The sequence below is a fragment of the Prionailurus bengalensis genome, chromosome A2 (genome assembly GCF_016509475.1).
Source record: "Prionailurus bengalensis isolate Pbe53 chromosome A2, Fcat_Pben_1.1_paternal_pri, whole genome shotgun sequence".
Lineage (NCBI taxonomy): Eukaryota > Metazoa > Chordata > Mammalia > Carnivora > Felidae > Prionailurus > Prionailurus bengalensis.
The window spans coordinates 126,157,264-126,183,243 of NC_057348.1; the positions used below are offsets into that span (position 1 = coordinate 126,157,264).

Genomic DNA, 25,980 nt, shown 5'->3' on the forward strand with positions numbered 1-25,980 from the left:
ATGAAGGAAATGATCCTATCTCTCCCATGATCTAGATGTTATTTATAATGTTACATAAAATAAAACATAAAAATAAAAATAAAATAAAACATTCTTCATAATGCTACAGCACTACCACCTCATGACCCTGAATCACTTATTCTTCTCTAGGAAAACAAGAAGCGGGGTGCCTAGGTGGCTCAGTCGGTTGAGTGTCTGACTCTTCATTTTGGCTCAGGTCACGGTCTCACAGTTTGTGAGATGAGCCCCGCGTTGGGCTCTGCGCTGACAGCATGGAGCCTGTCTGGGATTCTCTCTCCCTTTCTCGCTCTCTGCTCTCCCTGCTCTTTCTAAACTCTCTCTCTCAAAATAAATAAATAGAAAAACCAAAAACCCCAGAACTGTATAATCAGGAAGACAGCAAAATAAGAGGACCCTAAACTCACCTTGCCACATGGATACAACTAGGTAACACTCACCTCAGTGTAAATAACCCAGAAAATGGGAAGACTGGCAAAACAAACTCCACAACTAAAGGTAGAGAAGAAGCCACAATGAAGAGGGTAGGAAGGGTGGAAGTGTGGTAGGGAGCTAAACAGGCCATCTGCAGGAGGGAACCTGTGGACGCAGAGCGGGGAGAGAAACAGATCCTCTCACTGGGGAGCCCACATGGGGAAGACAAATCCCCACATCATTTAACTCAGAAAATGAGGGAATACGAATTTCACTAGTTTTTACAACCAGTGGGACTTAAAGCCTAGAATTTGCCATTATCAGCTGGCTCAGCTCTGAGAGAGCCCAGAAGGCAAATGAAAACTGAGTCCCCACCCTTAAGGGGACAGCACAATAAACAGCCCAGAGAGATATACAGAAGCAGCAGTTTGAAAAATGCCTGGGGCATAAGGGAGGGAGAGTTATTTACTAATTGCAGAGCCTATTCCAGTGGGGCAGATTAAACTGGGAGGCTCCTCCAAGAACAAAGGAGCTGGCAGGGCCATTTCCCTCTCTTACCCCCAGCATAAACACATGCTACCTGCAGGAATCACCACACTCCCTACCTAACTTGCTTACAACCTACCCTGCCCCCTCCAGCCAGGCCAGCCTCAGTCCCTGTGCTGCAAGTCCCCTCCAGAAGACCAGCGCAAACCTTGCCAACACCATCTGCCGACTGTGAGCTTTGCAGGGCCTCCTGTGGGAGACACATGCACCTTGTTAAAACTGGGATTTATTCCTGGGATGCACGGGTGATTCAATATTTGCAAATCAATCAAAGTGATATATCACATCAACCAGAGAAAGGATAAAACTATATGATCATCTCAATAGATACAGAGAAAGCATCTGACAAGAACAACAACGATTTATGGTAAAAACTGGGGACAAAATAGGTCTAGGGGGAATATACCTCAACATAATAAAGGAAAACCCACAAGGGCACCTGGGTGGCTCAGTTGGTTAGTGTCCAACTTGATTTCAGCTCAGGTCATGCTCCCAAGGTCATGGGATCAAGTCCTGTGCCAGGCTCCGTGCTAAGTACGAACCCTGCTTGAGATTCTCTCTCTCCCCCTTGGTCCCTCTCACCTATTTGTTCTCTTTCTAAAAAGAAAAAATTTTTTTTATTTATATATAAAAAAGAAAAGTCCACAGCTAACATTATTCTCAATAGGGAAAAAATGAGAGCTTTTCCCCTAAGGTCTAGAACAAGACAAGGATGTCCACTCTTACCACTTTTATTCAACATAGTACTTAAAGTCTTAGCCACAGCAATCAGACAAGAAAAAGAAATAAAAGGCACCCAAATTGGTAAGGAAGAAGTAAAACTTCCACTATTTACAGATGCCATATTATATATAGAAAACCCTAAAAACTCTATCCAACAACTATTAGAACTGACAAATGAACTCAGTAAGGTTGCAGGATACAAAATCAATGTACAGAAAGCTGTTGCATTTCTATACACTAATAATGAAATAGCAGAAAAATAAATTAAGAAAAGAATCCTATTTATAATTATACCAAGAATAATAAAATACCTAGGAATAAACATAACCAAGGAGGTGCAAGACCTGTACTCTGAAAACTATAAAACACTGACTGAAAAAAATTGAAGATGACAAAAATGGAAAGACAGTCCATGCTCATGGATGGGAAGAACGAATATTGTTAAAATGTCCATACTACCCAAAGCAACCTACAGATTTAATTTTTTTTTATGTTTATTTAGTTTTGAGAGAGAGAGTGCAAGCAGGGGAGGGGCAGAGAGGGGGAGACACAGAATCAGAAGCAGGCTCCAGGCTCTGAGCTGTCAGCACAGAGCCCGACGCAGGGCTCGAACTCACGAACTGTGAGATCATGACCCGAGCTGAAGTCAGATGCTTAACCAACTGAGCCACCCAGGCACCCCAGCAACCTACAGATTTAAAGTAATCCCTCCCTATCAAAATACCAACAGCGTTTTTCACAGAACTAGAACCAACAATCCTAAAATTTGTATGGAACCACAAAGAACCCAAATAGCAAATGCAATTTTGAAAAAGAAAAACAAAACTGGAGGTATCACAATTCCAGTCTTCAAGTTATTTTACAAAGCTGTAGTAACCCAAACAGTATGGTACTGCTACAAAAATAGAATGGAACAGAAGAGAAAACCCAAAAAGAAACCCACAATTATACGGTCAATTAATCTTTAACACATGGGGCAAAAATATGCAATAGGAAAAAGACAGTTTCTTCAACAAATGGTGCTGGGAAAACTGGACAGCTACATGCAAAAGAATGAAACTAGACCAATTTCTTACACCATAAACAAAAATAAACTCAAAACACATTAAGAACCTAACTGTGAGACCTAAAACTATAAAAATAGTAGAAGAAACCACAGGAAGTAATGTCTCTTAGCCACAGCAACATTTTTCTAGATATGTCTCCTTCTGAGGCAAGGGAAACAAAAGCAAAAATAAACTATTGGGACTACATCAAAATAAAAAGCTTCTTCTGCACAGAAAAGGAAACCAACAAACCAAAAACAACCTAGTGAATGGTAGAAGATATTTGTAAATGACATATGCGATAAAGGGTTAGTATCCAAAATACATAAAGAACTTATACAACTGAACACCACAAAATCCTCAAAATAATCCAATTAAAAATGGGCAGAAAACATGAACAGACATTTCTCCAAAGAAGACAAACAGATAGCCAAAGGACACATGAAAAGACACTCAACATCACTCATCATTAGGGAAAGGCAAATCAATACCCCAATGAGATTTCACCTCACACCTGTCAGTGTTTTAAAATAAAAAACACTTTTTCTGATGGAAAGATGGCAGCATAGGAGGACGCTGGGCTCACCACATCCTGTTGATCACTTAGATTCCACCCACACCTGCCTAAATAACCCAGAAAACCGCCAGAAGACTAGCAGAAAGGACTCTCCAGAGCCAAGCATAGACAAGAGGCCCACAAAAGAGGGTAGGAAGGGCGGAGAGGCGGTGCACACTACACGGACTGGCAGGAGGAAGCCGGGGCTGTGGAGGGGCAGCCCGCCGGCAAGGTAGAGCCCCCAAGTCTGACTTGCAAAAGCGAGGGGCCAGACTGCGTGAGTTCTGACAGCCAGCGGGACTTGACATCTGGAATGTTAAAAGCCAACAGCTCTGCTCTTAGAGAGCAGGAGGTCTAGAGGACAACGGGAGAAAGAGTTGTTGAGCCCTGGAGGACAGAGCTCAGCTTGGCGGGGAACAAAGGCGCTGGCCAGCACCATCTCCCTCGCCCATTCCCCAGCCAAAATCCCAAAGGGAACCAGTTCCAGTCAGGGAACTTGCTTGCACCGCGCAGACGCCCAACGCTGTGCTTCTGCAGATCCATCCCTCCGACAGGTCTACCTCCCTCCTGGTGCATCAGGGCCCCTCCGGAAGCGGACCACCAAAGGCAAAGCGAGCTGAGTCTGCGTCTCCCGCCTCTGTGCACCTTGCGGACCCACCCCAGCTAATACGCCAGATTCCATCGAAGCAGCACCACAAGCTGGCAGTGTGCAAGTAGCCCAGACAGAGGCCACACCACTCCACAGTGAGTCCTACCCCTGGGAGAGGGGAAGATAAGGTACACACCAGTCTGACTGTGGTCCCAGCAGTGGGCTGGGGGCAGACAACGGGTCTGACAGCGGCCCCACCCACCAACGCAAGTTACTCCAGACAGCACAGAGGAAGAGCCCTGCAGTTCCGTGCCACTCCAGGGACTATCCAAAATGACGAAACAGAAGAATTCTCCTCAAAAGTAACTCCAGGAAGTAGTGACAGCTAACAAACTGATCAAAAACGATTTAAGCAATATAACAGAAAATGAATTTAAAATAATAGTCATAAAATTAATCACTGGGCTTGAAAAAAGTATAGAGGACAGCATAGAATCTACTGCTACAGAGATCAAGGGACCAAGAAACAGTCAGGAGGAGCTAAAAAATGCTATAAATGAGCTGCAAAATAAAATGGAGGTGACGACAGCTCGGATTGAAGAGGCAGAGGAGAGAATAGATGAATTAGAAGATAAAATCATGGAAAAAGAGGAAGCTGAGAAAAAGAGAGATAAAAAAATCCAGGAGTATGAGGGGAGAATTAGAGAACTAAGCGATGCTATGAAATGCAATAATATACACATAATTGGGATTCCAGAGGAGGAAGAGAGAGAGAAAGGTGCTGAAGGTGTACCTGAAGAAATCATAGCTGAGAACTTCCCTGATCTGGGCAAGGAAAAAGACATTGAAATCCAAGAGGCACAGAGAACTCCCTTCAGACGTAACTTGAATCGATCTTCTGCATGACATATCATAGTGAAACTGGCAAAATACAAGGATAAAGAGAAAATTCTGAAAGCAGCTAAGGATAAACATGTTCTAACATATAAAGGGAGACCGATAAGAGTAGTGATGGATCTATCTACTGAAACTTGGCAGGACAGAAAGGAATGGCAGGAAATCTTCAGTGTGATGAACAGAAAAAATATGCAGCTGAGAATCCTTTATCCAGCAAGTCTCTCATTTAGAATAGGAGAGATAAACGTCTTCCCAAACAAACAAAAACTGAAGGAATTCATCACCACTAAACCAGCCCTACCAGAGATCCTAAGGGGGATCCTGTGAGACAAAGTACCAGAGACATCACTACAAGCATGAAACCTACAGACATCACAATGACTCTAAACCCATATCTTTCTATAATAACACTGAATGTAAATGGACTAAATGCTCCAACCAAAAGACATAGGGTATCATAATGGATACAAAAAAACCAAGACCCATCTATTTGCTGTCTACAAGAGACTCATTTTAGACCTGAGGACACCTTCAGATTGAAAGCGAGGGGATGGAGAACTATCTATCATACTACTGGAAGTCAAAAGAAAGCTTGAGTAGTCATATCAGACAAACTAGACTTTAAATTAAAAGCTGTAACAAGAGATGAAGAAGAGCATTATATAATAATTACAGGGTCTATCCATCAGGAAGAGCTAACAATTATAAATGTCTATGCACTGAATACAGGAGCCCCCAAATATATTAAACAATTACAAACATAAGCAACCTTATTGATAAGAATGTGGTAATTGCAGGACTTTAATACTCCATTTACAACAATGGATAGATCATCTAGACACAGGGTCAATAAAGAAACAAGGGACCTGAATGAGACATTGGATCAGATGGACTTGACAGATATATTTAGAACTCTGCATCCCAAAGCAACAGAATGTACTTTTTTCTCGAGTGCACATGGAACATCCTCCAAGATAGATCACATAATGGGTCACAAAACAGCCCTTCATAAGTATACAAGAATTGAGATCATACCATGCATACTTTCAGACCACAATGCTATGAATGAAATCAACCACAGGAAAAAGTCTGGAAAACCTCCAAAAACATGGAGGTTAAAGAACACCCTACTAAAGAATGAATGGGTCAACCAGGCAATTAGAGAAGAAATTTAAAAATATATGGAAACAAATGGAGATGAAAATACAACAATCCAAACGCTTTGGGATGCAGCGAAGGCAGTCCTGAGAGGAAAATACATAGCAATCCAGGCCTATCTCAAGAAACAAGAAAAATCCCAAATACAAAGTCTAACAGCACACCTAAAGGAAACAGAAGCAAAACAGCAAAGACACCCCAAACCCAGCAGAAGAAGAGAAATAATAAAGATCAGAGCAGAAATAAACAATATAGAATCCAAAAAAACTGTAGAGCAGATCAATGAAACAAAGAGTTGGTTTTTTGAGAAAATAATCAAAATTGATAAACCTCTAGCCAGGCTTCTCAAAAAGAAAAGGGAGATGACCCAAATAGATAAAATCATGAATGCAAATGGAATTATTATAACCAATCCCTCAGAAATACAAGAAATTATCAGAGAATACTATGAAAAATTATATGCCAACAAACTGTGGACAACCTGGAAGAAATGGACAAATTCCTAAACACCCACACACTCCCAAAACTCAAACAGGAAGAAATAGAAAGCTTGAACAGACCCATAACCAGCAAAGAAATTGAATCAGTTATCAAAAATCTCCCAACAAATAAGATGGCTTATTGGGGACCAGATGGCTTCCCTGGGGAATTCTACCAGACGTTTAAAGCAGAGAAAATACCTATCCTTCTCAAGCTATTCCAAAAAATAGAAGGGGAAGGAAAACTTCCAGACTCATTCTATGAAGCCAGTATTACTTTGATTCCTAAACCAGACAGAGACCCAGTAAAAAAAGAGAACTACAGGCCAATATCCCTGATGAATATGGATGCAAAAATTCTCAATAAGATACTAGCAAATCGAATTCAACAGCATATAAAAAGAATTATACACCATGATCAAGTGGGATTCATTCCTGGGCTGCAGGGCTGGTTCAACATTCACAAATCAATCAACGTGATATATCACATTAATAAAAGAAAAGAACCATATGATCCTGTCAATCGATGTAGAAAAAGCATTTGACAAAATTCAGCATCCATTCTTAATAAAAGCCCTCGAGAAAGTCAGGATAGAAGGAACATACTTAAACATCATAAAAGCCATTTATGAAAAGCCCACAGCTAGTATCATCCTCAATGGGGAAAAACTGAGAGCTTTCTCCCTGAGATCAGGAACACAACAGGGATGTCCACTCTCACCGCTGTTGTTTAACATAGTGTCGGAAGTTCTAGCATCAGCAATCAGACAACAAAATGAAATCAAAGGCATCAAAATTGGCAAAGATGAAGTTATTAAGCCTTCACTCTTTGCAGATGACATGATATTATACATGGAAAACCCAACAGATTCCACCAAAAGTGTGCTAGAACTGATACATGAATTCAGCAAAGTCGCAGGATACAAAATCAATGTCCAGAAATCAGTTGCATTCTTATACACTAATAATGAAGCAACAGAAAGACAAATAAAGAAACTGATCCCATTCACAACTGCACCAAGAACCATAAAATATCTAGGAATAAACCTAACCAAAGATGTAAAAGATCTGTATGCTGAAAACTATAGAAAGCTTATGAAGGAAATTGAAGAAGATATAAAGAAATGGAAAAACAGTCCATGCTCATGGATTGGAAGAATAAATATTGTTAAAATCTCAATACTACCCAAAGCTATCTACATATTCAATGCAATCCCAATCAAAATTGCACTAGTATTCTTCTCGAAGCTAGAACAAGCAATCTTAAAATTTGTATGGAACCACAAAAGGCCCCGAACAGCCAAAGTAATTTTGAAGAAGAAGACCAAAGCAGGAAGCATCACAATCCCAGACTTTAGCCTCTACTACAAAGTTGTAATGATCAAGACAGCATGGTATTGGCACAAAAACAGACACATAGACCAATGGAATAGAATAGAAACCCCAGAACTAGACCCACAAAAGTATGGCCAACTAATCTTTGACAAAGCAGGAAAGAATATCCAATGGGAAAAAGTCTCTTTAACAAATGGTGCTGGGAGAGCTGGACAGCAACATGAAGAAGAATGAAACTAGACCACTTTCTTACACCAGTCACAAAAACAAACTCAAAATGGATAAAGGATCTGAATGTGAGACAGGAAACCATCAAAACCCTAGAGGAGAAAGTAGGAAAAAACCTCTCTGACTTCAGCCGCAGAAATTTCTTACTTGACACATCCCCAAAGGCAAGGGAATTAAAACCAAAAATGAATTACTGGGACCTTATGAAGATAAAAAGCTTCTGCACAGCAAACTAAAACTGCACAACAAAACTAAAAGGCAACCAACGGAATGGGAAAAGATATTTGCAAATGACATATCGGATAAAGGGCTAGTATCCAAAATCTATAAAAAGCTCACCAAACTCCACACCTGAAAAACAAATAATCCAGTGAAGAAATGGGCAGAGGACATGAATAGACACTTCTCTAAAGAAGACATCCAGATGGCCAACGTCACTCCTCATCAGGGAAATACAAATCAAAACCACACTCAGATACCACCTGATGCCAGTCAGAGTGGCTAAAATGAACAAATCAGGAGACCATAGATGGTGGAGAGGATGTGGAGAAACGGGAACCCTCTTGCACTATTGTGGGAATGCAAACTGGTGCAGCCGCTCTGGAAAACTGTATGGAGGTTCCTCAAAAAATTAAAAATAGATCTAGAAAGCAGCACTCTCAACAATAGCCAAATTATGGAAAGAGCCTAAATGTCCATCAACTGATGAATGGATAAAGAAATTGTGGTTTATATACACAATGGAGTACTACGTGGCAATGAGAAAGAATGAAATATGGCCCTTTGTAGCAACATGGATGGAACTGGAGAGTGTGATGCTAAGTGAAATAAGCCATACAGAGAAAGACAGATACCATATGTTTTCACTCTTATGTGGATCCTGAGAAACTTAACAGAAGTCCATGGGGGAGGGGAAGAAAAAAAAAAGAGGTTAGAGAGGGAGAGAGCCAAAGCATAAGAAACTCTTACAAACTGAGAACAAACTGAGGGCTGACAGGGGGTGGGAGGGAGGGGAGGGTGGGTGATGGGTATTAAGGAGGGCACCTTTTGGGATGAGCACTGGGTGTTGTATGGAAACCAATTTGCCAATAAGTTTCATATATATATATATATATATATATATATATATATATATATATATATATATAAAGAATAGTCAAATAGCACAATGTAACATTTAAACCACTAATCCAGAAAATAAAAAATGTCTATATAAAACTTTTAGCATTGTATGCAGTGCTGGGGGGCTCAGTTGGTTAAACATCTGACTGGATCTCAGCTTAGGTCTTGATCTCAGGATTGTAAATTTAAGCTCAGTGTTGGGCTCCACACCCAGCATGGAGCCTACTTTACAAAGAAAACAAAACACTTGGAATTATCTTAAATCATTTTAAAAACTTTCTGAAAAATCTTAACATTCTGGTGAATGATCTGCTTTTGGTATACCTGCTAATTCTGTTTACTGTTTAGTAGTTTGAAAATCTGAGCATCAATCATGAACCACTTCAACAGTCCTGTGTAGAAAAACTATCTCCCTTCTCACTCCCTTTTCACTCAGTGAAAAACTGTGTACAATAGGGACACTATTATGATATGAGTCGGGGTGATATTGTGAAAGACTAGAAATGAGTAGATCTAGTTTTACATTAATGCCTTACTAACTGTGTCATCTTGAGTATGTCATTTTACTTTTCACAGGTTTAGTTTCCTCACAGGCAAAATGGAGATGAAAATTTTTGCCATTTACCTCAAAGAGTTGTTGTGAGGATGAAATTAGAGACAACACCAAGAAAGGAGAAAAGGAAAGAATGTGTTTTGCAATCTATTTCCCACATGACTGTATACAGGTTTAACAGAAGATAGCTGGGTTTTAATTTTACAATTTAAAGTAACTGATTTGACATCCATCCAGTCCCAACCCTCCCTTCATTACTTTCCTTTTTAGTAAATTCTAACACCTAGAACTCTTCCCCCACCACCTATCCAAATACTGAATAACCCCTAGGAAATCATATAGACCTTGTCTTTAAGCCAGTGTTTTCCAAACTGTTTCCTGTAGAAAAGTGGTTAACAAGGTATCATTTTTAAGAGTTTTATGGCCAAATGTGATTGGAAAATATTGTATTAAACAAAATTAAACAAGACTCTTCCAAGCCTTCATTTTGATGCTGTACATGGTCCATCTCAGGGATGAATATAACATTCCGTGTCTTCCAACTAATGTGACCCTCTTTTCTCATGCAGTATTCCTCAAATCAGTTTGAAAATACTTATTTCAGATAAGCATGAGTTGTGTACACACCCATACGCTCTCTCTGGTACTTTGAGATTCTCAGAATGAAAAGCAAAATCCCAAATGCTAAATGAATTTTCCAATGGTGACTACTACTTCTTGGCAGCAAATTAAGTAAGATATGGATTACTCAATCAGATCATTAGGTCTCCATTTAAGGTACTACAGCCACAAACTGATGGGACACCAGAGCAGTAGTCATACTCAGATACCTTTAGCTGCGAGCAGTCACTACTCTGTAAAGCCACTGAGTGTAATATCTGGGAGAAACAATGGATTCCTCCTTACATTCCAATTAAAAAAAAAAAAAAAAACCACTATGTTGACCCCTTAAAAAACATACAGTCAGGTTAAACCTGACCCTTGGGCCACAAATATGGATCCATTGTTTGTAAAGTACATCACTAAATTTCTACATTACCATCTAGAAAGTAAGGGCCATTCATTCATTCATCTTATTTGTGCTAATCACTGATACATTTTTTAAAGGTTTTAAGTAATCTCTACACCCAGTGTAAGGCTTGAACTCACAACCCTGAGATCAAGAATTATACACTCTACTGACTGAACCAGCCAGACACCCCTAATCACTGATACTTTTGTTATTTTTATATTTTATAATCTAAGCCCCCATTTAACCATTAGACTGGAAAAGATGACACATAAACCAACAAAACTTAGTAATACTCTGATAGAGGTATAAATATTGAGATGATGGAGAAAGGTAAATAAAAGTGGGCCACTAGAGGAAATAGAGGGCATTCTGGACAAAGGAAAGAATAGTGTCAGAAGCATACACAAAATTAAGTGAAATAGAGTTTCTGGGCTGGAGAGGCATCAGAAGTCTCATTTATTTAATGCCAGGAACTGAGCTAGATTCTGGGTCCCTGGCTGGTGCACCCAGAGAGTGTGAGCCCGAACCCCAGGCATCGCCCAACAGACCCCCAAAGCTTGGCCAAGGCAACTTCAGGTGAGCCACCCACCCCCCCTCCCCCAGCCCCTTGTGAGCACAGCAGGTGGCGCTCCACCCCAGCTGAGCTGGGAGAGGTTGGGGAGGGGATGCAGGGCCCCGGGCCCCTAGACCTTTGGTGGGGAGCCTGAGAGTCACCCAGCAGCTGGCACAGTGCACAGCATACACACACAGCCTTCAGACCCAGATTTCAGACACCCAACAGCTGGCAAGTCCTGCCCCTTAACGTCCCATATGGCAGGGCTGGACAAGGGGTCCCAGACCTGGCAGGTGCTCTGTCCCGCCTTCCTGCAGCCGCCTGGGTCCCTAATCTCACCATTTCCCTCCCATATGCTGCCTTCCTCACTCCCAGGGTCTGTGGGTCTCCTCTTTTTGGAGGAAGGGGAAGATTAAGAAGAGGTTTGCCAGTTGGGTGGGGAGCACAGGACCTCCTTCAGACCTAGGCAGGAGCCTGTGAATTGTGGGTTGTCAGGACTGTCTTTGGGTTTGGAGCCTTTGACAGCAGGCTGGGGGCAGTGGGAAGGCCTGTCCACCCCTCCTGCTCCACAGACCTGACCTGGACCCCTCCTCACACCAAGATCTGACTCCCATGTGGCAAATTCCTTCAGAGTCTTACTGGGATTGGAAGAAGCCCTCTGGCACAGAGACTCCTAGAGGTCTTCAGGAGGTCTCCAGCTATCAACCCTGAGACTCTGCTCCCTACCAAGCCCCACATGCTCCCCTTCCAGATCAAGCATGGTGTCCAGGGTCTGGGGGCGGGGTTGAGTAGGACCCTGGATGGAGGCAGCTGCCCCTTTTCCTCACTGATGGAGCTGGGCCACTGTTCAAGAGAGAGGGGACAGAACCTTCTGGAGGTGGGAGCTGGAGGTCCAGGCTGGCAGCGAACATAGCTGCTCTGTCTCCCCTAGGTCCTGCTGAGCCTGCAGGTATAGCTGATAAATAAAATACTCTTTTTATCAAAGGAGTCAGTCTAGTGGTGAAGACAAAAAAAAAAAAAGAAAAAGAAAAAAAAGAGGATAGCAGCATGATAAACACTATGCTAGATAATTTCCACAAGATACTGTGGGATTACAGAGTTGACTTGGAAATGTAAGCACGAGCCAGATCATGAAAGATGAAAGACCTACAGGCCATGCTACAGATTTCGGACCTAATCTCAAATTATGAGGAGACCTGAAGTGTTTCAGGAAGGCAAATGACATCAGACTTGTATCTTAGAAAGACACTGATGCAGTGTGGAGAGCAGGGGAGACTGAAGCAAATACTTTTGCCAATACATAATTCAGTTTTCCATAAAATAGAAATTGTAGACTATGACCAGATTATAAGTATTAAAAACATATATATTCTACATATGCACAATGTAATAGATTGAGCGATCTGAGACACTGAGTCTAACATCAATGAAGGGAACAAATGAAAGAACACAGTTGGACTAAAAAAGATGTCACCTGCAGCCTTCTTCCCGTCCCGCCCCCCGCCCCCACTGCATGTTTGCATCGTCAGGGCTGGGGGTAGTCTGGATGTATACAGTGGTGACTGGGAATATCAGAGGGCAACTGCTACCAGGATAAGAGATTTATAAACAGCTTAGTAATGAAGACTCTTCTTTTACCACCTATCAGGAAAAAGCAGATATTCAAGCTGTTCTGTAGCAAAGATCCTGTTAAGAACCTAAGAATGCATGTTAGGCAAAATTTCAAAGGCAAATCAACAAAATGCTGTTTCAGTGAGTCATCAAGGTCACAGCTTCTTCCAAAGACATACAATCTGATGGTGTATTTCCATCTCTGAATATAAAAAATCTTCCTTGCTATTAGGTTAACAAATGACTCCACTTCTCCAAACTAATACAGAACATACTAAACTCTCAATCTTTAAAAAAAAAAAAAAACTCACAATTTTAGGTTATCTGTGAAAGGTTTGTGATTTGCTAAACACAAAACTGTGTCACCTAAAGAGAGGTAAGATTTAAAGGTGGCTTGCTTTTTCTTCCCCTTTTTATTTGAATGACTTGAGGTCTACCAAGATAAAGTACTACAACATTAGTACAATTAAACCTTAGCCTCAAGAAAATGTTGCCTCAAGACATCCTGCTATCAGTGAAGCTGTCTGATTTCCAATTAAGTTGCTTCCAACAAAAACGGAAAATAAACACATCTTGCTTTTAGAACACGACATGATTTTATGTATTATTCAAAAGCATGTGTTTTAATATAATGAATTACCTATTCCATTTACACAAGACCTTGTTTTCTGAGAACCACACTTAAAATTAAAAGTCTTTATGTTATGCCAACCATTGGTCCCAGTACAACAGAGCTTATTATTATTTAATCTGGTAAAATGGAGGTGGTGAACTGGCAACCCAAGGGATAAATGTGGCCCAGGAACAAGTTTTCCTTGGTCTGGACAGCCTTTGCTTAAATGAATTAGCAGTTAACATTTACTTGGAGATAAGCAATTTGCATGTTTCTATGTCAGAATACAGATACATTACAAAGTATAATGTAAAATTCACATGAATTTAAGATAAAACAGATTTGCTCCTGATTTCCTTGATTATTCTCTTTACATCTCTATTAGGTTACCTTCTTAGGAAAGTTTGAAAAGCATTCTCCTGAGTTGTCATACTGAATATACATTATAGAAAGAACTGCATTGAAATGGTTAACTTTTAGGTTTTTGTACTTGGAGAAACAAATTTCACTTATTTAGAAAATTAGTTTTAACAAACCTAATTATTTGCCAATTATGTTGTATCATTAGAGCACTGTTATCTGAAGTAAAAGAATTTTCAGTTAACACAGCTTGTGGAAACTGAGCTTTTCTGTGATTAATACTCAGTGTGAAAGAACTAAAAGTTTTTACAAAATAAATGACACAACTGGATATATAATATGACACAAAACAGAATCTTGATTTAATTAGCCACAATATTTTTAGGTCTCAAATTGAGAGAGATCTGTGAGGTCCTAGAAAGAGTTCTAAATAATCATTTTCATTCTACACCATAATGTGCAAGGAAAACTTCAGAGACTGAGCTCATTTCTCTCCTACAAAGCAAGATTCCTACAAATTAATCCCAAATCAAAGAAAAAAATATACACATATTAATGTTTGTTTATTTCTGAGAAAGAGAGAGAGATAGAGAGAGAGAGAGAGAGATGGAGAGACAGAATCTGAAGCAGGCTCCAGGCTCTGAGCTGTCAGCACAGAGCCTGATGTGGGGCAAGATCATGACCTGAGCCGGAGTCAGATGCTTAACCAACTGAGCCACCCACACGTCCCCCAAATCAAGGAATATTTTTAAAAGAAGGCAATTCTCCAATTTCTTAGTTACATTTAAATGTCTGACAAACCTTTTATTTAACATAGTAATTCTTACAAACAGCTAAAATCCATTCTGCTATTGGTTGAAAGGGTTGTATCTTAAGGTATCATAAAGATTAACAAGTACACATCCACGGAGTACTTTGGCATACTACAATAGAAACATAAAGATGTTTTATTGTATGTTTTTGACATCTCAATATTTTGCAAACTTATCTGCACATTTCTTCCAGTAATTACAAGCCTTTAACGTCTGTTCTTTATCCAGACTAACATTCCTTAATACTTATTTCCCTATCTTTCCCAAGTTCATCTTTTCCCCCAGAGGTTATGATGCAAGATGTCTATAACCAAATCAGAGGTTCAAAAGCTTTCTTTCTTTCTTTATAAATCAATTCACTGCTTTATTTTTACTTAGATGTTTGATTTTAAGCATTGCTTCTATCTCTACTTCATGCCACTGTTTGTGGCTTTTTTCTATTACTGCGTTTACTACTTACTACAGACCCTAGTGAATTACTCATGGCTGGTGTAGCACCGTCCTCAGCAGGAAAGCAAAGGTGGTGGCTGCCTTCATGAGAACCATTCCACAGAGAGAGAGCTGGGAATATCTTCCTATTTTAACTAATTCATATAAACGCTTCCTTCCATTAATATGGGTAATCAATAACTATCCTTACAAATAGTTCTTTTGAAATATATAAAGTCTTAGGAATAGGAAAACACTGGATACAGTATTTCAATTGTAGAAGGAATTTTTGAAAACTATTTTTTAATTTTTTAATTTATGGATTAAATTAATGTATTTTATGTATTTATCTTGAGAGAGAGCAAGAGAGCAGGGGAGGGGTAGAAAGAGAGAGGGAGAGAGAGAATCCCAAGCAGGCTCTGTGCTGTCAGTGCAGAGCCCCATGCAAGGCTCGGTCTCACAAACTGTGAGACCACGACCTGAGCCGAAATCAAGAATCAGATGCTTAACTGACTGAGCCACCAGGCACCCCTTACACTATTTTCCATTATTTTTTTCATTTGAAGACACTTAAGTAATTTTATTTTAACACTTATCAATTCTGGATTATGTATACTCCACCTGAAGCAGAAAGGGAACAGATGAAATGCAACAGTTAGGACAATAGTAAAAGAGAAATAGTACAGAGCCTTACTGGAAGGGATGTTGCTGCTTTGTTCCCTGGCAGAGCCACAAGGGCAGGAAGAGAGAAATCAACACCTATAATGTTGTGGATAGCCTGTCTGGGGAGACCTTCCCAGTCTTCCTAAGGCATTCATTAACACTGTATTGAGTTGAGACTGAAGTCATAACTAAAAGAGGACGATGGGTGCCCTTACTGGGAGATACTTTTGTCTCACAGTTCTAAAAAAAAAACAGCAAAATCACTATTACACAAGTATATATCATAAAGAGGAAGAAATATCTTCAATGTCCTCATAATTAGCTTCTGCCAGAGGCATGGATCCTTGCCAGCAAAGTGAGAGGATCTTTCCATCTGGTGCCCTTTGGGTGCTGGGGGTGGCAAAGGGACAGCCAGGCTAAAACCATGCTGTGAAACAGTGGTGTGCTGGAGCCCCATAATTCTGGCTTGTGAGGACTGAATTTTTATTAATTTGCAAGCAGTTCATGTTACACTGCTTGAAACTGATCATGGTGGAAGTATTCATATTTACATCATGGACACTGAGAGCTGGTTTTCCAACATGTCATTGTGTGGAAGTCAGCAGCACTTGAAACAGACTCCTGGTTCTGCACCTTACTATATGTGACCTCAGGAAAGTTACTACACTTCTCTACGTCAATTTTTTCAACTGGTAAAACTACAAGTATTGCACCTCATGTGAGGAACTAAAAATGGTAACAGCTATAAAGTACTAAGCAATCAGAGTAACAAGCAAATATTAAGTAGTCTATCAATGCTAGTTATAATCTGTCACACAATGATGGTTCATGTGACTTTATCCTTAAATTTCAAAGCAATTTTAATGGAGCAAGGGTCCTTAAATAAAAGGGCAATGTCAACAATTTCATAATAATACAAGTATATGGAGAACAAATGTTTTTGTTCGCTCTTCCCCTGCTACCCTCAAGGCAAAATTTCTAACTTAGCATACACTTAATTTACTTGGCCTTCTGTACAAATATCATACAACTAAAAAGTATTAGAAAGTATTACAATGCCAAAGAACCCCATGCTTATGGTAAATATTATATGAATATAGGGCCCAGGCTCAATTTGTGAATAGTAATGTAACACGATGGACCTTTACAAAGCTATCAGAGAGCAGGCCTTACAACTGACCAGGAATCTCAAACTGACAGCAAATACAGCAGCCCAAACAGATGTTTTATTTGAATACAGAGTTTTTTTTCTTCTTTTCTAAAATATGAATGTAAATAAATGCTTTAAGAGATCAACTTAAGCCCACCAGTCCCCATCTCTTACATCTATGAAAGTCTGAAGGAAACCAGAAGCAAGCTTCTAAGAGTGCTCTCCAAATGAAGTCACAAAGGATACAAGTAACTTCTCCAGCAACTGAGTTCTAAGAACAGGTAAAGAGTGGTCTACCAAGGAAACTTGTTACAGATCAGCACCCAAGGTTTTTATTGGGAACTAATACAGAAGCACCCCTATGCCTGCCATGTTCTAAAATTCCAGGCTCTCAAAAGGAAAAGAGGTGTCCAATATAAACACTTTGCACAACTCAGGCACAGCAAACTACTCTTACCATTTAAGGCAAGTTTTATTTCAGTCAACTGTTTACCAGTCAAGTTCTCAGACTAAGGCAACCTTGCAAGCAGACCTTTCTAAGTCAGTGGTATCAGGCCTGCTATCAACTGCTTTTGCACACCTACCTTTAATTTTTCTTCCCTGACAGCCAGAGGAGCCTCGTCCAAAGGTCTTTACCTGATACCCCAAAGCCTTCTTTCTCTCATACAAAAGCGACCCATTTGCCAACCACTAATTATCCCCACTGCTCCAGTTTTATTAATGCATACGAAAATAATTCAACCGTTATCTTATCTAGCCAAACAAAAGTTGACTTATTTTCCCAATGTTATTAAATATCACTCTACTAATCAGAACCTCTAGTTAGCATGAGCTAGCCTGGATCTACACTGAGATAGGATTCCAGCCAGAGGTACAAAACAAGTCACTTAAGTTGTCCATTGGCTTTATCATGTAAATATATAATTTCCATTTGACTTGCTGGAAATACTGAAAATAGTTCAAGGACTCTTATTACTACCCTGAAGACTCTTCTCATCTCTCACTTCCAATCTTACTCAACAAAGTGAACAGTGCAAAGCCAAATGGATTTGGTATCTAGGTTTCCCAGGGGCAGTCAGCCCCCAGGAAGTAGGACAAAAAGTGCACTGGCTGCCAGTTTTGCTGTATGAGGGCGCCACTGAGGAGCCACTTCTAAGCCGCTGGTGAGGATGCACCTGACCCTTAACAGCTTTCAGCATTCTCTCACCCCAGATCCCTTCTTCAACTCCCAGGAAGCACTGCACTCCTTCCTGCAAAGGTCCAGAGCTACACAAAACAGATATTCTCAGTTTCTGTCAAGTTTAAAAATACTCAAGGGTTGGGAAGCTGAGGGCCACCATGGCTGTCAGCAAGAGGGTGAGCAGGGTTCAGCAGGCTCCACCTGGAATTATATTCAAGTCCAATAGCCCATGCTAGACCCCATGAACCACCTCACGGACCTGTCTCCTGGGGGACCTAATGCTTAGATCACAAAAACCTGCATCCTGGAACTCCTGGACATTGATGGGACAATCAACTGAGAATGACCAGAGCTTGAGCACTGCTTTGGTTCCATTCTGATAGGCTTATCTTGTGCATGGAAAGTTTAGCACTGTTCTGCCAATGTGTGCACTGGAGAGGACCATGGTCACTCCAACAACAGTGCAGACTGCCTTCCATTGAAGGATTCAGATCCTGACTATCTGCTAGGGGTCGACAAGGCCTTGAGGGTGGAGGCCAGAGACCATCAGGTGACTTGGCTATCCTGGTCGCCTTGTGTAGCATGTTTCTGAATCCCGAGACTAGCTCTGAAGCTGTGTTTTTGCTTCACAGCTGGGGGCGGGGAAGGATGTATGACATCATGTCATAATCCACTCAGATGCTAAATAGGAATTAAAGCAAATTTTATGGAGGCCTTGTTCTAATGAATCCCTTTTATTCAATTAAAGTGGTTTAAATAGTACACTAGGCATTTGTTGACAGCATTCTCCCAAAGGGTGGCCTTTGAAGTACAGCCAGTAGGATTGCTGGTGCTATTTACTCGAGCAACCCAAGTATAGGTTTATCTCCTCAAGCCGGAATTGGGTTAAAATAAAGACTGTAAAGCCACAGGCCAAGCAGTGTCAGTTCTCAATCTGTGGAGCAGCTGATCTTCCTGTCTTCCAGGGAAATGAGAGAACACTCATTTTGATCCAATGGTGGGAAATCTCTTTCCCAATAGGTAGGGTTTAGGGTAGGACACCAAATTAAAGAATATTGGTAGGTAAATCTCAGCCATCTCTTTCAGCACTAATGGGGAGAAAAGCAAATAGCATTTTCATAATTATCATAAATTTTAAATGAGTGAAATCCCTATTCAGTCGATTGCAATGTCCGAAATAAAAATCACAAAATGACTGCCAAAACAGGAATAAAGACAATAGTTGCCCTTATTAGTATTTAGTACAATCTCAGCACTTCTAAATAAAAAGTGCCCATTAAAAATCTAGAGAAGCAGTTGAAAAGGTTTCTTCTAATAAAGGAAAATAAATAGCAAAACTAAAATTATTATAATCCTAAAATAAGCTTTACATAATGGCTTCAAAAGGCTTGTCAGATTCCATCATTTATTGCAACAAAAATCTGCTGGCCACAAGTCCAAGGAACTGTATTATAGCAAAAATGCTAAAATAGGGCACACACCACAGGCAAATGGAACCACGCAGTTTCACCTAGCCTACAAACAGATTTTCAATCACTCACAAAGCCAAGTTGAACCTCATGTATTATAAAAGCGTGTAGAAAGTTAATTTAACCAAAGGTAGTCTGCCTTTATCATCTCAACACTATGCCTTTCAGATAAACATCAGCCAATTTCTCCTCAAAAATTTAAGGATTTCAAAGTTTTTTAAGCCTCGTAATACACAAAACTATGTGCCACGTGTCTAAATGGAGCAATATCGAAAGTGTTGCTCATATCCTTCACATCATGATTTTCTAACCTTGAAAACAATTGTTAAAACTCCACTATTTTCTTCTTTTTTTTTTTTTTTAATTTTTTTTTCAACGTTTTTTATTTTATTTTTGGGACAGAGAGAGACAGAGCATGAACGGGGGAGGGGCAGAGAGAGAGGGAGACACAGAATCGGAAACAGGCTCCAGGCTCTGAGCCATCAGCCCAGAGCCCGACGCGGGGCTCGAACTCCCGGACTGCGAGATCGTGACCTGGCTGAAGTCGGACGCTTAACCGACTGCGCCACCCAGGCGCCCCTATTTTCTTCTTTAAATGAGTGCTGAAATATTTATTTGACAATGATTAACAATGACAACAAAGCATTAAGAAGTTCATGGGCAAGTATCAAGTCTAGCTCTCCAAAATGCCTATGGAGCCTAAAAAAGATGGGAGTGTAACAGCATAGGGGAACCAAAGACTGCATGATCTACCTAAGGCCCTCAAAATCAAATGGAAAATGCAAACACAGTGTGAGCTGCATAACACTGGTCTCTGGGTTGGCTAATGGCCTACATGTCTCTAACTCCCAAATGAAAGCCTAGAACCAGAATCTTAAGCTTTTTCCAAATATAGCTGCTTCCTGCCACAAAGTCTATCTAACAGATTCTTCATAGATTCTGACTAGTGCACAGTAGTTTACATATAGGCTATGGCACTCACCTGGAAATTTCCTATCACATATTTACATGTACCGAATGGGGCGTTAACTATAACATATAAATAACTGGAATGTTTTTTAAAGTCTTTTTTTCTTTTTTTTCTTTTTATAAGACTTTAAATAATTGCTTTAGTTACATAAAAATGAAATACCATTACTGAAGTAGCATTTTACCTGTTTAAGAAATCGGTCAGATGCATTGCTGTGTTTGGCCAACACACTTGGCAGAGATGGATTTGCATATTCAAACTGAGGATTGTAGGTATAGTCAGACTTGAAAAATCTCAGTTTTTCTTTCTCCAAGTTGGTGGGCTTTATAGCAGTCAGTATACAAAATTTCTTCCCAGAAAAGTCATCTCCCTTTTCAAAACTTCTAGACAGCTGAGGCTGTGGCTTTGGCTTTGGCAGAGTGGAGAAATGGCGTCGCTTTACCTTGTTTTTGGGTTTAGGCGGCAGTACAATGCTGCTCCCTGTAACAGAGATATCATGTGTAAACTTTATAGGACTCGACACTGAACTAGTGACAAAGACACTAGGCTGCCTTTCTAGGCAGTACCAAGTACCACTGCTCATCACAGGCACTGGGGCTTTCATCTTGCGAAGATCTTTACTACGAGAAGAACTAGGAGATTTGCTGGGCTTTCTACATCTTTTGGAGTAGGTGGAGGAAGGCTGTTTTTGTGAATGATGCTTTTTCTCCTCTTTGCTTTGTAGCAGAACATTGTAACTACTGGTTCCAGTTGTGAAAATGTCCTTTAGTATCCCAGTAGATAAATGTGAAATGCTTCTTTTGCTGTCAGTGATCAATGACTCTTCTGCATTTAGGACAGACTTCTTAGCAAGTTCTTGCTCAGGCCAGTGAAGCTTTTCTGTGTTAATAAACAAAATCAAAACAAAAGAAATAACAAAGATACCAGATGAAGCAAATTGCTTATTATACAAAAGTACTCTGAAGGTTCTGTAAACCTTATAATTTTGCAACGATCTTTAGAAAAGACATTTTAAATATTAAATATATTACCAAGCTTTGGTCATGCTAGACATTGTCACTTCTATATAAGCATATATATGCTAAATTTTAAAAATTCTCAGCTTGAAGCCATTAAGATGATCAAAGTTTAATATCAATGTGAGATAATACACATAAGTAATCTGAATATTCAACTCTACCAATGACTATAATTTCACAGTAAGGATATAATTTTCAATAGTATTTCCAATATCAAAGCAAGACCCAAGGTATTTAAAAGCCAGTACAATCTTGAAATTAGATGCTGTAAATAAAGATAGCTATCAGGAAAAGAAGGACAACACTGCCTTATTTATCTCAGAAACAATTTTTAAAATTAAATAAATGATATGTGTACGTTAAAGCATGTTTTCATAATGTCACTCAATTGTTTGATTTTCTTAAATCTAGGCTACAGATTAAAAGAAAATTAAGGTTTTTTTTCTTGCCAAATCTGAAAAAAACTGTAACTGTTATTACCTAGACATAAGAATATCAAATGGTAAATTAAGGAGAGGTCAGCTTTGCCTTTAGATTTCACAGCGCTTTAAAGAGGTACGAACCACCCGATATACTGACGCTCGTGCTCTGCTTTAAAACTGCAACGTTGACCTGCATTGTTTCATTCCACAAATACATGGAATACTACTAACTAGGTACTACGAGAAACATACGTTATGAGAAACATATTTATAAATCTACTGTCTCTGCCTTCAACCAGCTTCCAATCTGGCTCTGAAGGCAAGGCAAGCCTATGAAGATTTGAATAGTAATACAAGACAGTATAAGTTTAAAAGCAAAAAGCAGAAAATACAGAGTTCAGAGAAGGAAGAAAGTAATGTGAAGAGAAACATGAGATTTCGGCTAGACCCTTAAGAACTTTCAGATTCAATTCTAAATTGACGAAGCGTTTGAATTTGTCTTAAATCCTACTTACCAGAACTAGATTCCAGCCCAAGTCCTATCTACAAATATGACCTCTGGCCAAGTCTGCTTATAAACCTTCCTTAAATCTTTCAAATGACATATGATTCTCTCAATTCTCTTTTCCAAGTCTCATGGACCCTTATGCATCTAGCCCCAACCTTTGGCTCCTACTACGGAAGCAATTTCAATGCTAGCCAACTTGAACAGCTGCCTGCCTTGCTAAGAAACAATTTATTTCAATTTTTTAAAAACTTTATCCATGCACATCTGTCATTCACTCATTCAAGGTTTGACATTCAGGGATCCTTTCTACAATGAGTAGTAATACATAATAATAACAATAATGGCAGATACCATTTGTTGACACATTTATGTGAGTTTGGGATTTCACAGAAAACTATACATGTTGTATCACTTAATCCTCAGAAATGTTAAATCATTTGTTCAATGTTATATTACAATAAAGTAATAAACAGCAAAATGATTTGAGAGCGGGTGTATGTAATTAGAGTTCAGGCTTGTTATTATGTATATAACATATAACGTTCATTCAATTATCAACAGCTATTCAATATTGTCAGCTATATGCACAGCACTGTACCTTTTCTTTCTCTGTACAGAACATGTACAGAGACATGATAATCTGAATCACTGATGTACTAAGATAGGTACCAGAACCGTGTTTTATTCATCTCTTCCTTTCCAACATCCGGCATGGATCTGGTAGACATTGTTAGTGCACGCTGTATAAATGAATGAACGAATGAATGGCACAACCCTAAAAAGGTCATCTCCAACCATTCTAGATAAACAGATATTTGTAGTTCTGGGACCATTCTACAGTTCTATGAAGTCACTGCAGAAGTGGACATATAACAGGGAAACCAGTGGTTCTCAACCAGAGGCAATTTTGCTCCCCAGGGGGCATATGGCAATGTCTGGAGACATTTTGGTTGTCACAACAAGGGAGTGGTACTACTGGCATCTTGTGGGTAGAGGCCAAGAATGATGCTAAATATCCTTCAATGCATCGCACAGCTTCCTACAACAAAAATATCCATCCTAAAACAGTGCTGTGGTAGAGAAACCCTGCCCTAAATGTAAGTTTTTAAAGCTTAGAAGTCATAGAGTTTAGGGTAAAGATTTGGTAAAATACCAGGTCAAAAATGGGTAATAATCCAAATACGTAAGGTAATAGTCCCTCTAGTTAACATTTTCTAGGCCAATATGTGAAATTTGAATTCTGGTGTCTTAAAGACAAAAGCAAAAATATGCAGAGGCTAAATGTCTATTCTATGCACAAGATGAGAAGTAGGAGCTAGATACAGGGTCATGTTGAAGGTTGATTACACAAAGAAGCCATTCAATAAACGGAAAAAAACAGCCAAAAATAAACAGAACAAACACAACTTTCATTACAGGCTGGTAGGTCTCAGTCCCTCAGGGGTTTCAGACTTAAATGTTGCCAACCGATAGTCCAAACTGGGCAGGCTTGGCAAACATAGGCTAAGGAACACCAGAGCACAGGCTGTAGCCCAGATGCCCATGAACAATATCAGTTTCCCTAAAAAGACATCACAAGTTTATGAGACAAGAGGTGATTAGGAAAGGAAGAATGAAATGGACACTAAAAGGAAAAGAAAAAAAGAAAAAAAACCTGCAATAAGAATAAGGGTATCACAAACAGAAAATCAGGTGAGAAGTAGGCACAGCCAGGAAGGTAAAGGGAGGTAATCAGGTTCTTTTTCCTTTTGGTCTTCATAATAAAAGGGGAGAAAGTTACATCAAATTAAAATCAGTGAATAAAACTATTCTAAATAATTCCCAATTTTGATGGCTTATTACAGGTGTGTTGTGTTGAGTATATTTGTTTAAAAATGAATTCAGTTTAAAAATGCTTTCTTTGGTTCCTAAAACATAATAGCTATATGACTACAGAGCTGAACTCAGAGTTCTTTTGTTTTGTCATAAGGCATCAGTGATCACTAAATTCAGAATTTTGTGGGGGCGCCTGGGTGGCTCAGTCGGTTGAGCATCCAACTTCAGCTCAGGTCATGATCTCAAGGTTCGTGAGTTCAAGCCCTGCATCCGGCTCTGTGCTGACAGCTCGGAGCCTGGAGCCTGCTTTGGATTCTGTGTCCCCTCCCCCCCCCCCCCACCCCTGCTTGTGCTGTTTTTCAACAATGAATAAACATTAAAAACATTTTTTTTAAATAAATTCAGAATTTTGTTCCACCTCAAACAATCTATACACTTCAGGATTCTTAACAAAAGTCCTAAACCATCTGCCAAAAACACTCAATGGGAGGTGACAGAGTGTGTAGGACAGAACCCTTTCCACCAGGAGTTGTAGCATTTCGGCTCACTTGCTAATTTTCTACCTGAGAGGATTAGCCCCAGTCCATGTTAAGCTCCATCTGTTGATGAGTAAGGTTTGGGAGTGCCAATAGTGTATTTATTTAATAAAACGCCAATCGTGCCAAATGCTGATATCCCATGAAGTTCATAAAAGTGGGGCAGGTGATCAAATAACTCATGATGAATATAAATTAAGTCCTCAGAATCACACTGATCTTATTTCAGTTGTATTAAAGTGTACTACTATGAGAGACCCTAAAGTACTGTTTTTTAATTTTAAATATTATTGCTTACTTAAAAAATGACTTTTACACATGCATAAAAACATCATAAAAGGCCAGTAAGATTTCATCTCTTTCTTTTCCTGAAAAATTAAACTTTATTTTTTTTCAATATATGAAGTTTATTGTCAAATTGGTTTCCATACAACATCCAGTGCTCATCCCAAAAGGTGCCCTCCCCAATACCCATCACCCACCCTTCCCTCCCTCCCACCCCCCATCAACCCTCAGTTTGTTCTCAGTTTTTAAGAGTCTCTTATGCTTTGGCTCTCTTCCACTTTAACCTCTTTTTTTTTCCTTCCCCTCCCCCATGGACTTCTGTTAAGTTTCTCAGGATCCACATAAGAGTGAAACCATATGGTATCTGTCCTTCTCTGTATGGCTTATTTCACTTAGCATCACACTCTCCAGTTCCATCCACGTTGCTACAAAGGGCCATATTTCATTCTTTCTCATTGCCACGTAGTACTCCATTGTGTATATAAACCACAATTTCTTTATCCATTCATCAGTTGATGGACATTTAGGCTCTTTCCATAATTTGGCTATTGTTGAGAGTGCTGCTATAAACATTGGGGTACAAGTGCCCCTATGCATCAGTACTCCTGTATCCCTTGGGTAAATTCCTAGCAGTGCTATTGCTGGGTCACAGGGTAGGTCTATTTTTAATGAAAAATTAAACTTGAAAAATAGTTTTTAATGTTTACTTATTTTTGAGAGAGAGAGAGAGAGAGAGAGAGAGAGAGAGAGGGAGGGAGGGAGGGAGGGAGAAACACAGAGTGTGAGCAGGGGAGGAGCCGAGAGAGAGGGAGACAGAGAATCTGAAGCAGGCTCCAGGCTCTAAGCTGTCAGCACAGGGTCCGAGGCAGGGCTTGAACTCACAGACCGTTGAGATCATGACCTGAGCTG

The 25,980-nt window shown here is 39.8% G+C and overlaps 1 protein-coding gene across 4 annotated transcripts in view; it reads right to left on the bottom strand.

Annotated features, from left to right (window-relative positions):
* The window catches only part of KIAA0895 (KIAA0895 ortholog), a 75,603-nt gene that overhangs the window by 26,993 nt on the left and 22,630 nt on the right, over positions 1-25,980 (bottom strand). For 3 of the 4 annotated variants that reach the window (XM_043589262.1, XM_043589259.1, XM_043589260.1), the window contains one exon: positions 20,671-21,365. In XM_043589262.1, coding sequence (XP_043445197.1) covers positions 20,671-21,365 — 695 coding nt within the window. The remainder of the gene's footprint in view (positions 1-20,670; positions 21,366-25,980) is intronic. The other variant, XM_043589261.1, reaches the window with a different exon arrangement.